This window comes from Bufo gargarizans, chromosome 1 (genome assembly GCF_014858855.1).
Source record: "Bufo gargarizans isolate SCDJY-AF-19 chromosome 1, ASM1485885v1, whole genome shotgun sequence".
NCBI lineage: Eukaryota > Metazoa > Chordata > Amphibia > Anura > Bufonidae > Bufo > Bufo gargarizans.
This window is the reverse complement of record NC_058080.1, coordinates 579,579,920-579,594,179: the sequence shown is the minus strand read 5'-3', so window position 1 is coordinate 579,594,179 and position 14,260 is coordinate 579,579,920. Positions and strand designations below refer to the sequence as shown.

Sequence of the window (14,260 nt, the reverse complement as noted above, 5' to 3'; positions counted from 1 at the left end):
CCATTGGATCACTAATCAGTGTTCTAAATCCAGGGGATCTAATGATTACTATAGATCTGAAGGACGCGTACCTTCATATTCCCATTCACCCAGCTCTGGTTGTCGCCCAACTCAGGCTTCAAGGACTAGAGATCGTGCCATACCTAGACGACTGGCTTCTAAAAGCCACTACTCTAGATGTTCTTCTATCTCATCCTCAGCTGGCTCTTCAGTCTGTCCAGCGCTTGGGCTGGCTTATAAATTGGGAAAAATCTGAAATCTTTCCTTCTACCTCCAGGATGTTCCTGGGTTTCCTAGTAGACTCCGAACAGTAATAAGAGCCGCGCAGTTCCTCATGGTGCCTCGGCGAGTGTCCATCAGAACTCTCATGAAGATATTAGGCCACATGTCAGCGTCTGCAGAGGCAGTTGCTTGGGCCCTATGGCATCTACGTCCACTTCAGGAAGAAGTGTTAGCAGTCTGGAATCGCAATCCCAGGGGGTTGGACAAGACGCACTCCCTGTCTGTTCCTCCCTCATGGACCCCCCGTCCTTGATTCAACCTCGTTGGATCACGTTGACCACAGACGCCTCCTTTCTAGGTTGGGGAGCCCATCTGGAGGAGAAGCTAGTACAAGGTACCTGGAGTCCGCAGGAGAGGCTTCTCTTATCCAGTTTAAGACAATTCAGAGCAGCTCGTCTTGCTCTCTACCATTTTGCGCCATTTTGCGCCTCATATCCGCGGGAAGGCGGGAAGAGTCCAGTAGTAGCTTACATCAACAGGGAGGCACAAGATCTCAATCTCTTCTCCAGTTGGTCTAATTCTTTCTTGGGCAGAATCAGTTAATCTCACCTTTCGGCTGTCCACATCAGGGGGGATCTCAACATGATTGCAGATCGTCTGAGTCGGGGTTTGCCAGTTCCAGGCGAATGGTCGCTGAACAGAGACCTCTTCACCCAAATCACTCTACGGTGGGGTATTCCAGAGACCTACTTGATGGCGATCCGGTTGAACGCCAAGGTGGACAGATTCTGCCCCCTTTACAAGGAGGACAATACTCTGGCGATAGACGCCCTGTCCATAACATGGAGGTTCAGGCTGGCTGTAACGGGGTGCCGAAGGCGCACTCGGTCTCCCATTAGCCGCAGACCTGCTGCTTAGCTTCGTGTTTGACCTCGTTCCCAGGGCGCCTTTGCTAGCTGGGAGGCTCCCTGCTCCTAGGTCTGCCTTGAGCGCCGAGCTGATCACTCGGTGCTTGACTGGTCGGTCTGTCGGTCATGTGACGCTGACCACATCACATGACCCTCACTCCCCACGATAAATACAGGCAGCCTGCTGGCCACAGGTTGCCTGTTAATTTAGGTTCCTGGCGTTTGTTGGATACCTGTATACTTACCTGATCCTGTTCCCTGACGATCCTTTGCCTGCTCCTCCTGTACTGCGCATCCCTTCTGGTATTTCTCCTATTCTTTGTGGACTCCTTTGGTAATTCTCGACTCTCCTGGTATTTATGACCCCGGCTTCTCCTGACCATTCTTTGCTTATCCCTCTGTACTGTGTTGTCCTCTTGGTTTAGACCCGGTCCGTTCACTATCCGTTATTTGTCTTGTCTGTCCTTCACGCACGTATCCTAAGTTAGGGACTGCCGTCCAGTTGTCCCCTGTCATCAGGACTCGTGAGGCAAGTAGGCAGGGCCAGGGGTGGGGGTGGACGTGACTATCTTCTCCCCTGTGTGTGTACGTGACTGTTACACTGGCTTATATATTCCCTCCAATTTCCATGATACCAAGGGTATTGACGAAAATCAAGCAAGACCAGACCCCTGTCATTGTGATAATACCCTTCTGGCTGAAGAGGTCTTGGTTCACCCAGCTCATGAAGATGAGTCAGGGCATATATTGGAGACTTCCCCTAACGCAGGACCTAGTGTATCAGGACACAGGTCCCTGCCTAAATCTGAGGACACTAAGTCTGACAGCCTGGAGATTGACAGACCCCTACTAGAAGCTAGAGGGCTTTCTGCGGAGGTCTTGAGAACTATTTCACACTCCAGGGCGGAGTCCACAAACAAAGCTTACTCAAGGATATACAAGATCTTCCTTCAGTGGTGTGCTGATAAAGAGGTTGTACCCTCAGATCCTCCTCTTTCAGCTATTCTACAGTTTCTTCAGGACAGCGTTGACAAGGGTCTAAGCCCGTCAACACTCAGAGTTCATACCTCTGCTCTTTCTGCCTTTTTAGGCAGATCTCTAGCTCAAGACCCCCTACTCAGGAGGTTCCTCAAAGGAGCCGAAAGACTGAAACCTAGCATCCTGAGACCTTTCCCTGAATGGGATTTATCTGTCATTCTAAAAGGGCTATCTGTAGACCTTAGATTTTTATCTTTAAAGGTCACATTTCTGTTGGCCATAACTTCGGCCAAGAGGATTGGAGAACTTCAGGCCCTGGCGGCTGCTGAGCCTTATACCCTCTTCCTCCAGGATAGGGTCCTGTTGAGGGTTCTACCGACCTTTGTTCCCAAAGTTCCGTCATTCAGGAACACTAATCATACTGTTACTTTACCGATTTTGTGTTCCTCTCCCTCATCTCCTGAGGAAGAAGCCCTCCATTCCTTGGACATTTCAAGAAATCTCAGAATTTACCTGAACAGAATTGTGAACTTTAGAAGATCCAAACCCCTCTTTGTGTCCTTTTCAGGGAAAAACAAATGTCTTAAGGCCTCTAAACCCTCTTTAAGTAGGTGGATAAAAGAGGCAATCCATTAAGTTTTTTTAGCTCAGGATTTGGCTCCTCCATCCTTTGTCACTGCCCACTCTAGAAGGGCGGTGTCTACCTCTTATGTGGAGAAAAGATTGGTTCCGCTAGAACAAATCTGTGCTGCAGCTTCCTGGGCTCCCAAAACACCTTTGTTAAACATTATCGCCCAGATTCTATGCGGTCTGAGAGAGTGGCGTTTGGACGTACCATTTTGAGTGCCCTTTCCTAAAGAAAAAATTAATAAAACGAGACCCTCCAAATTTGTCTGTTTTGCTCCTTGCTAGGTCCCCACTTGTGCTGCTGGTTAGGACGAAAGGGAAGCGTTAATTTTAACATAAATTTGTTTTCTCTTAGTCATAACAGCAGCACACAAATTTCCCACCCAAATCAAGCTTTTTAGTTTTTGGGTATAATTGATGATAAAGCACTGTCTGTTGGGGCGGGCATCCCTTTATGGGGGTGGGTTAATTTTTTAATTAATCTTGCTGCTGTTAGGACTGAGGGAAAACAAATTTACGTTAAAATTAACGCTTCTTTTTTGCTACCTTTTTTTGTGGAAGTTTTTCTGGTTATATTATGCACGCGGTGGGGCAGATTTATCAAAAAAGGAAAACTGTCTTAGTTGCCCATAGCAACCGATCAGATTCCTGGAAAATAAAAGGATCAAATCTGAATGGTTGCTATGCCATGCGCTCCTGCAAGTCCAGAAGAGTATTACGCTCACACACAGAGAGTGATTCCAACAATGGACTCGTGTGAAATAGCCCTAAGAGCTTGATTTTTGCTGGACAACTTTGTAGCAGCAATTCTGACCTTCTTTCGTGCACGAGCCCGAACTATCACAGCTTCTAATAGTAGATACAGGTGGTGCCAGTTGAAGGATGGATTCGAGTAGGTGGACATGCTCATTACTATAAAGATTAAACAGCAGAGGGTGCCATGATAGTGATGTAAACAGAATTTCTCACAACTGGAAATTTTTTATAACAGAATGTAAATTACAAAAGTAACTATTTCCATATTGAAATATATTAAAATAACATTTAAACCCTTCGCTACCAGCGCCATACATGTACAGTGCTGGTGGGGTCTTTAAACACGGCATCTGCTCACTCGTGCAGCGGGCACCATAGCTGATGGGTCTCTGCTGTTTAAAACAGCAGGGGCCCACGGCTAATGTCTGCGACTGGCAATAATGCTGACCGCGGACATTACAGCCTTTAGATGCCGTGTTCAAGTGTAAAGGATGAAAAACACGGAAGCGCTCGGCATCCCCGTGTGGATATTGGGGATGCCGGTCTTTATTTCGAATAGTCTGGGTCTCTGTGAAGAGACCCAGCATATTAGAGCTGCAGTTCTTATGTTGTCCAGCAGGTGGCAGGCCAACATCGAAGATCATCAATTAGAGAATGACAATACTCCTTATGGTAGTGGACATTGTAGCCTCCTAGAGGGGCTACAAAAAATAAAAAGGAAAATAAAATATATAAAAATTAAAATTACCCCCCCCCCCTTTCCTTAGAATAAAAAAAATAAATATATAAATAATAAAAATATAAACATCATGGGCATCACCATGTACAAAAATGCCTGTACTATTAAATTATAAAATTATTTTTCCCACCATAAGAGAACACGGCATCACGACACATGTTAACATATACATATACCATATATTTACAACATAAATACACCATATATACACTACACACATAACACCCAACTTTTAAAAAGCCTAAGGAGCTAAACTATGGAATGGCAGCGCTCATCTCCAGCTGCCGCTGTAATTTTAACAACCGGATCTGGAGAACCCGAGGGAACTGGCTGAATCCCATGCCCGTGTGTATGGCTTCACTTAGTGGGTACTGAGGAGTTCTAAATGTTATGTGATACAAGAAGCAAATCTTTATTTGGTGCAAGTTTTCAGACCCATGAGTTTAAAATAATTCAGGTATATCGTTTTGCACCTCAGGTCTCACTCATTTACATCAGTGTATTTTATTTTCCGGTTCATAGGGCATACCACTTCCTACAAAGTTATCGCTTCTGCCTCATGCTAGATCCATTCTCATTTCTGGCAAAATGTCATTGGTAACACAATACTAATAAGAAAATAAGCCCTACCTGCACAAGTTAGTCCGAGTTCACATCACCGTTTAGTTTTCCATTCTTCTGATCAGTCAGAAGAGCAGAAAAAAAAAAAAAAATGAAACTTTTATCTTGAACATCCATTGTGTTCATTTTGCATCCGTGGCTACAATAAATAATTTTTTTCTGGAAATCACAATTTTCAACCATTGTTTTTATGTTTTCTACACATGTAAATTGCTACAATGGAATGCACTTACTGGTGCTACATTAATGGAAACTTTTATTAATGTGAAGAGGTGAACGCACTTCAGTTTAACGACTCCATCTCAGGTGATAATGTGAGCTTCGCATGTTGCTTGCTTTATCTCACCAATGCTGCTTTATCTACTCAATTAATAAAGAATATTTTCAATTTTTTGCAAAATTAAATCTCACACACAAGTAAATATACCCTTAAAGGGCAGGCGTAAATATGGCACATAATTCACACTACAGGGAGATTTCCACTATAAAGCTATAAAGAATGATAAGGGGAGCCTGTCACCAGGTATGGAGCCACTAAACTACTAGCATGGCAGTATTTTAACACATATATCCCCTGCTGATTCACACATATATCCCCATGCTGTAATTGATTGCTAAGGGGTTAATGCTATAATGCTACAGTTTACACTTTAAAAACTGTTAAGATGCTTACTAAGATGCTAACTATGCAAATTTAGTGGTGCAGATGTCTAATGTAACCTTACTATAGACTATGTATCAATAGGATATGTATCCAAGGCTGTGTATAGGTAGGAAATAGTTAAACTGGCAGCTTTAGTTACAGATGCAGGGTAGTGAGCTGGTCCCATTTTTTCCCTTGGCTAGTGAACTGAGAGCCTTCTGCTGCACATGCTAGAGTGAAGATCTGTTTGGTATGTGCTGCCAAGTAGGCCAAGACAGATGTTCTCCAGGAAAACATCATTCCTGAGAGAGTGGAAACTGCCAGGAACGCAACTTTGCCAAAGATTTACCACTCTGACAAGGAAGCATTGAATTTTTACAGAAGGTTGGGGACAATAGTCCATGGGGACAATAGTCCAAGTCCATGCTGGGCTGAAACAGTAACGGTAACTCACGCATATGGCTTTAGACTTTACTGCATGTGATTAGGGTTTATTGCTTCTAGTGCCCATCACACTACTAAGACAGACTGTCCACTTAATCTAGGACTGCACCATGTAATTGGAAACGGTTGCGCACCTCTAGTCACTGCCCGCGTGGCCCACAGAGCAGGGAATTTAGCCACTGTGAGGACTACGATCACCCTCATTGCCGGAGCCACCACTCCCATCCTCTCCTCCCCACGTCTACCCTGTAGGCTGGCATGTGGCATAGTAAATGAAGATTTAACACACCAGGACTCCTCACTAGCAAAATCGGGCACATGGGCATTGAGCTAATGAAGTTCAGGATGGTACATCTCCTTTAACTATGTAGCCTTGCACATTAAAGGTAGTCTGTCACTTACTTTACACTTATTACCTCTATCACTGTAAAGGGACCTTAAAGGGAACCTGTCACCTGGATTTTGTGTATAGAGCTGAGGACATGGGTTGCTAGATGGCCGCTAGCACATCCGCAATACCCAGTCCCCATAGCTCTGTGTGCTTTTATTGTGTAAGAAAAACGATTTGATAGAGATGCAAATTAACCTGAGAGGAGTCCTGTCCCTGACTCATCTCACGTACAGGACTTATCTCAGGTTAATTTGCATATGTATCAAATCAGTTTATTTTATACAATAAAAGCACACAGAGCTATGGGGACTGGGTATTGCGGATGTGCTAGCGGCCATCTAGCAACCCATGTCCTCCTCAGCTCCATACCCAAAATCCCGGTGACAGGTTCCCTTTACGTTATATATAACTCTTGCTGTAATGTTACTTCTCAGTGATAGGATAGGACACTATGACATTCCCGAGTCCTCTAAGTTAGGCCTCTTGGATATACTTCTCAGTGATAGGATAGGACACTATGACATTCCCGAGTCCTCTAAGTTAGGCCTCTTGGACACGACCGTATGTATTTTGCGGTCCACAAAAAATACGGATGACGTCCGTGTGCATTCTGTATTTTGCGGAACGGAACAGCTGACCCCTAAAAGAACAGTACTATCCTTGTCCATTATACAGACAATAATAGAACAACTTCTATCTATTAGCGGAACGGATATACAGAAACAGAATGCACACGGAGTACATTCCGTTTTTTTGCGGAACCTTTGTAATGAATGGTACCACATATGGACCGCAAAAACGGAACAGAAACGGAAATAAAATACGTTCGTGTGCAAGAGGCCTTACAGCTGGAGAGGCCCAGCATCTCTGATGTGAACTGTAATCTTGAGTGGAGATGTGAACACACCCTTTAAAATAAAAGTTCTTAGAAACTTTATTCAGCAGAAAAAATCTTGGGTGTGCCACACTGTTTTAGGGGTCTTCAGCCATTCAGACTAAAGGCAGCTTGTCCCACCACAGACCTATATAATATACTTCACCTACATCCATTGTAACTAACAGCTGGATGATGACCCCCAAGTGCTGATAGTATAATTCACAGCTCTATGGACTTATGGTGGTCTCCATGGTATAGCACTGAGGCTCGGGGCTACTAAATGGTGCCAGCAATGTATGCTGACCCCCAAATTATTATCCTTAATATTATGTATCAATTCCATGTATACACACATGATTACTACCGTGTGTAACACTTTATATCCACATTATATGACTGATCGTCACTGCTGCTTGGCCTGAAGCTTGATGAAAACCAGTATGGCCACCATCACAGCCACCAGAAGAGTTGTCCCCCAGCTCTCCGGCAGTGCTATGGGTGCCAAATTATGGATTTGTCAGTACCTAGGTACATTTAAAGGGGGTTTCCAGGATTTTGATACTGATGACCTATACTTGAGATAGGTCATCAGTATCTGACGGGGGGTCCGACACGCTGGACCTCCGCCGATCAGCTGTTTGAGAAGGCACTGGTGCTCTTGTGATCGCTGCGGCCTTCTCTGCGCTTGCCGTACATTGTATAGCAGCTATGCATAGTGCCGCGCTCAGCCCCAAGCACAGCCGCTATACAATGTACAATGCTTGGTATGCTGGTAGAAGACCGCGGAACTCACAGGAGCGCCGCTGCCTTCTCAAACAGCTGATCGCGGGGTCCTGGGTGTTAGACCCCCACCTGTCAGATACTGATGACTTTTCAAGTATTAAAATCTCGGAAAACCCCTTAAATCTTCAAACGTCTGACCAGCAATCCCTGCGGTAAGGCCTCGTGCACACAACCGTGCCGTTTTTTGCGGCCCGCAAAACGCGGATCCGCACAAAAAGGAATCCGCCCATGTGCCTTCCGCAATTCGCGGAACGGGCAGCCCCTTGTAGATATGCCTACTCTTTTCTTCAAAACGGACAAGAAAAGGACATGCTATATTTTTTTTGAGGGGCCTCGGAATGGAGCAACGGATGCGGACAGCACGTGGAGTGCTGTCTGCATATTTCGCGGCCCCATTGAAGTGAATGGGTCCGCATCCGAGCTGCAAAAACTGCGGCTCCGATGCGGACCAGAACTACGGTCGTGTGCATGAGGCCTAACTATACGTTTATGCCTCAGCTGTTGTGCAGCTATCCCCTAATCAGATAGAAATCATTACATGGAGGAATCATTTTAAGAGGACCTGGGTTTTTAAGTTCTTATATTTTTTTTAGATTGGGTTCACATGTGACTGAAAGTCCAGCGGAAAAATCTGAATTTTTGTTGCAGAAGGTGAAATCCGCAGCATAAATTGACATGCTTCAAATTTCAAATCCGCACTGCGTTTTTTTTCCGTATGCACCCTGTGTGTGAGAATTCAGAAAATGTCAGGGACAAATCTGCAGCAAATCAGTCAGGTGGGAACGCGGCCTAAGACTACATATCAAGGCATCCCCCTAGGTTTTATCTAGCCTCTGCAAATGTAACATCACTGCTTTGCCATTTGTTTCTCGTATGTACTGTTCAATTTAATTAAAAAAAAAAAAAAAAAAAACTAATAAAAAGAGAGGTCAGCAGTTTACCGGTGAAAGGGCATTGTCCCCGTGTTCACGCGGCTCCCTGGAATGCCAGCCGCTAGGGGGCGGGCGCTGCAGAGCGCGGGCAGGAAGCGGCCGCTTGCACAGTCACATTCTCACCTCCAGCTGTGGCGCTCCAGCCCAGCGCTGACCTGCGGCTGCCCCGCGAATTAACCCCCTCGCCGCCGGCTCTGGGCACCATACTCATGCTACTTCTGTGAATGTTTGCACCTGCAGAGAGGAAAGAGGGCACGGCTCCAGCTGGTATCCCGCTGCAGAGGGAGGACGCCCGGCACGGAAAACTCTACTCTGTGGACACCTTTCAGCAGAAGACCGAAGCAGAGAGCGAAAAGTACGTGAGTAACCGGCAGCATCCATGTGTGTGAGGAGAGGGTCATGAGGGGATGCAGCTGCCATGTCCTTGACACTGGTGTCTGGAAAACTACAACCACAAGCATGCTCTGGCAGTGATGGGCATGGTGGGAGTTATAGTTGCACACCAGCATACAGCAAAGCAAGGTGTGTGTGAGGGCAAGTAACGGTAAGGTCATTCCTGTCCATTGTATGTGGCATCACTATACCACCGCCATCTCTGTCTCCCTGGAAGGACACTAGCTATGGAGCCTGACTGGTACTTCTGACTGACTGCGAGCCTTTGTGACAAGCTGATAAATGATGAGCTGTGGGAACATGGCTTGTCCGCTGCGGGGAGGTATACAGAGGTTTCTATGGAGCCCAGCAGGACCATGGACCAGCATTTAGAAAGACCAGGGCTCAAAGCGACTATGAATTTCTAGTATGTAAGACAGAAACGCAGGGTTAACAGCTGAATTAGGAATTGAATGAAGTGATGATGACTAAAGTCCAGGGCATTGTTTGTAGCCAGTGCCGTATCCGCTTCTGAGGTGCTGGATTGGTGTAGGTGCCTGTAATATCCTATGGATTGGGTCCTAAATCAAGTAGAACGACAAGCAGGACGGTGAGAGCCACGAAAAAGCTGTGAATATAGAAAAAAAGAAAGTTCTGGGTGTTCTTATTCTGTCTGGTGAGTTGCCTTAGATTTCAAACCTACCTCCCATCCGTTTAGCTTATCCAGATGTGCCCTCCTGAGCGGGTGTGATTCAGCCGATCGGAGAGATAACGCGAATGTTGGGAGTTCTGGTTATTGACCTGTAGCGGGTTATCTACTCATCTGTATGAGGAGGAAATTACTTATTTTACTACTACTCCAAATACAGGGAAAACTCTAGGTACTGTATATAGTGATGTGTGTTGGCAGGCATGGCGAGGGCCACTGAAAAGCCAGAGAATAATTATTGTACTGCTTGTGGCGCTAATACGTGGCAGATACTCAGCGGATTTGATGCTGCGAGTTTTCATGTGGCAAATCCACAGTGTTATGCAAATGTACAGTGCCAGCAAAGTGGATGACATTTTAAGAAGTCTCATCCACGCGCTGCGTAAATTTACTTGCGTGGCGGACTTAAAATCTGTGGTATGTCTATGGATGCTGCCGATCTCTACCCTTTGCAATGGAGAGGATAAAAACCAACGCCACTTCTGCTGCAAAAACCACAAGTAATACATGCAGTTTTTGTTGGTTTTTTTTTTGCAGTGGATCCCCAGCAAAATCTGAAGTGTACTCTTCCGCTGTATTTTCCGTTCTGTGTGGACGTACCCTTAGGGGTCCAGTCACACGTCCGCAAAATGGGTCCGGATCCGTTCCGCAAGTTTTCGGAACAGGTGCGGACCCATTCATTTTCAATAGGGCCGGAATGTGCTGTCCGCAAAAAAATAGAACATGTCCTATTCTTGTCCACAATTGCGGACAAGAAAAGGCATTTTCTATGAGCGTGCCTGCGATGTGCGGTCTGCAAAATGCGGAACGCACATTGCCGGTGTCCGTGTTTTGCGGATCTGCAAAACACATGTGGACGTGTAAATGGACCCTAAAAAGGAGCAAACTGGTGTCCAGACTGCAGGACCACTAATGATAATGGCAAACATTTGTACTGCACATTTCTCACAGGAAGTCCAAGCACAGGGATCGTCACCGGCTGCCATATAGGCGCTCAACGCCAATACGCAGCGCACACTAGGGTCCATTTCATAGGAAGCCAGTTTGACTATTTGTATATTTTTGGAGGGTGGGAGGAAACTGGTACCTGGAGAAAAACCACACAAAACACAGGGAGAACATACAAACTTTATTGCCCCCGATCAGATTCGGGACCCCAGCTCTGCAAGGCACCAGTGCCAATCACTGAGCCACTGTGCTGCTCTGCCAATAAAGAGTAATTGCGAGCCCCTGTCTGGTGGTTAGCCTATACTTACCTATACTTCTCTGAAATTGCGGACAAGAATATGCATTTCTATCATAGGGCCAGCCACGTGCAGTCTGCAAAATGCGGAATGCACAGAGCCAGTATCTGTGTTTTGTGGATCCGCAATTTGCAATCTATCTCTATATAACCATCTATCCATGTAGCATGGTGGCTCAGCACTGGTCTTAGGTTTAAATCCGATGCAGCTTTACATGTCCTGTATCACTGAACTATGTGTCTGACGTGATATACAATGGTTTGATGATTTGGCACTCTGCACAGTAGGAGTACCCTGTTTACCCATAGAGCAGCATTTCCAAGTTTATTACTTGATGCAAATCATATCCAGAGTGCTCGTAAAGAATGCCAGTGAGTGTGATGTAGTCCATGAAAGACAATATCATTTAACCAGTCGTTTTTCTTTTCATTGTTTTATAGCATTGGTTAATTGTAGGTCTTAGCTTCTTATTAGTCAGAGAACTGTGCTGGCTTGGTTATTTCCAGCAGTGTATGGAGAGGTGGCCGTGATTGAGCAGTGTGCTCTCCTTCGCTTCGGGAGGGGGGGGGGGGGCCCTGTTCAGGAGATAGGTGCAGGTCCCACCTCTGAAACCCACTCCTATCTGTCATTGATGGGAATATCCCTCTTTCACACGAACGTAAAGGCTCCGTGCCCATGCTGCGGGCCGCATACGGCGGTTCCGCAATACATGGGTCACCAGCCGTGTGCATTCCGCATCATGGATGCGGACCCATTCACTTGAATGGGTCCGCAAATCTGGAGATACGGAACGGAAGAGCTTCTACGGAGAGCTTCTGTGGTGTTCCGTTCCGTACTTCCGTTCTATCTTTTTGCGGAATGGACGGATCGCGGACCCCATTCAAGTGAATGGGTCTGCGATCTGCATGCAGCTGCCCGAAGGTCAGTGCCCGTGCATTGTGGACCGCAATTTCCGGTCCACAGCAAGGGCACGGAGCCCTTACGTTCGTGGGCAAGAGGCCTAACTGTAACTTATGTTCTGTGATTGGTAGAACATGATGCTTTATACAGTATGGTTCCTGATTATTGTGTGTGTACACAGCAAAGAGCAGAAGCAATGCAATTACATGAGGAGGAACTAATGGAGTAGATGGCTGTGTAAGAAACAATGTTGACTGCTATAGTTAATTATGTGATAAGGATAAGAAAACCATTTGCATAAAACTACAGTGATGGACATGTGAGTTAGTCCCCTTTCACGCGAGCGTGACGGATTAGGTCCGGGTGCGTTCAGTGAAACTCGCACCATTTTGCAAGCAAGTTCAGTCAGTTTTGTCTGCGATTGCGTTCAGTTCGTCATTTTTTTTTTTTGCGCGGGTGCAAGGCATTTTCATGCCTTTTTCACGCGCGTGATAAAAAACTGAAGGTTTACAAACAACATCTCTTAGCAACCATCAGTGAAAAACGCATCGCACCCTCACTTGCTTCCGGATGCAATGCGTTTTTCACGCAACCTCTATTCACTTCTATGGGGCCAGGGCTGCGTAAAAAAATGCAGAATATAGAACATGCTGCGATTTTTACGCAACGCACAAGTGATGCGTGAAAAACAACGCTCTTGTACATAAACCCATTGAAATGAATGGGTCAGGATTCAGTGCGGGCGCAATGCGTTCACATCACGCATTGCACCCGCGTGGAAAGCTCGCTCGTGTGAAAGGGGCCTTAGAGTGTCCATACGCACCGAGTAAAAGGTTTGGGAAATAATAGGCCAAACCTTTGTCTCAGATAAAACAAAGAGTGTCGACCAGTGACCACGAGAAGGTATAAGAGATGAGTGACGGCATGTGACAGTGACCATAATCGAGGCCTAACACGGTAACCAGATGAAGGAGTCTGGATAAGGAGATCGTCTGAGTAGTGAGGAGTGCCTGTGTGAGAGGACTGGTGACTCAGAAAAGACCCCTAGAAGGAGGCATTGTTGTTAACCACTTAAGGACCACAGGTTTATACCCCCCTAGTGACCAGGCCCTTTTTTACAAATCGGCACTCCACAACTTTAACGGTTTATTGCTCGGTCATGCAACTTGGCACCCAAAATAATTTTACCTCCTTTTCTTCTCACAAATACAGCTTTCATTTGATGGTAATTGATTGCTGCTGAGATTTTTCCTTTTTCTGATATTAATCAAACTAGACCCCAATTTTCTCAAAAAAAGTGTATTTTTAACTTTCTCTGGTTAAATTGTTCAAATATAATTGCATTTCTATACAAGTTTGTGTCAGAATTTATTGTGCTACATGTCTTTGATAAAAAATCCAATAAGTGTATATTTATTGGTTTGCGCAAAAGTTATAGCGTTTACAAACTATGGTACAAAAATGTGAATTTCCGCATTTTGAAGCAGCTCTGACTTTCTGAGCACCTGTCATGTTTCTTGAGGTGCCAGGATAGTATAAATACCCCCAAATGACCCCATTTTAGAGTGAAAATAAAGTAAAAATCAAAAAACACATTTATCACTGATTAAAAATGAAAAAAATAAAATTCCCTACACATGTTTGGTATCGCCACGTCCGTAACGACCTGATCTATAAAACGGTCATGTTACTTTACCCGAACGGTGAACGCCTAAAAAATAAAAAACTATGATGAAATTGAAATTTTGCCCACCTTACTTCCCAAAAAGGTAATAAAAGTGATCAAAAAAGTCGCATGTACGCCAAAATTGTAACAATCAAACTGTTATCTCATCCTGCAAAAATCATACCCTACCCAAGATAATCGCCCAAAAACTATGGCTCTTAGACTATGGAAACACTAAAACATGATTTTTTTTTGTTTCAGAAATGAAGTCATTGTGTAAAACTTACCTAATATGTATACTTTTTTTTATTTATGTATCGCCGCGTCCGTATTGACCGGCTCTATAAAAATATCACATGACCTAACCCCTCAGATGACCACCGTAAAAAAATAAAAATAAAAATGGTGTAAAAAAGCCATTTTTTGTAATCTTACGTCACAAAAAGTG

General features: G+C 45.0%; 1 protein-coding gene across 1 annotated transcript in view; it reads left to right on the top strand.

Annotated features, from left to right (window-relative positions):
• CUX2 (cut like homeobox 2) overlaps positions 1-14,260 on the top strand; it is a 478,876-nt gene that overhangs the window by 342,983 nt on the left and 121,633 nt on the right. The window contains 1 exon segment of the mRNA XM_044275790.1: positions 9,162-9,276. Within this exon segment, the coding sequence (XP_044131725.1) occupies positions 9,162-9,276 (115 nt within the window).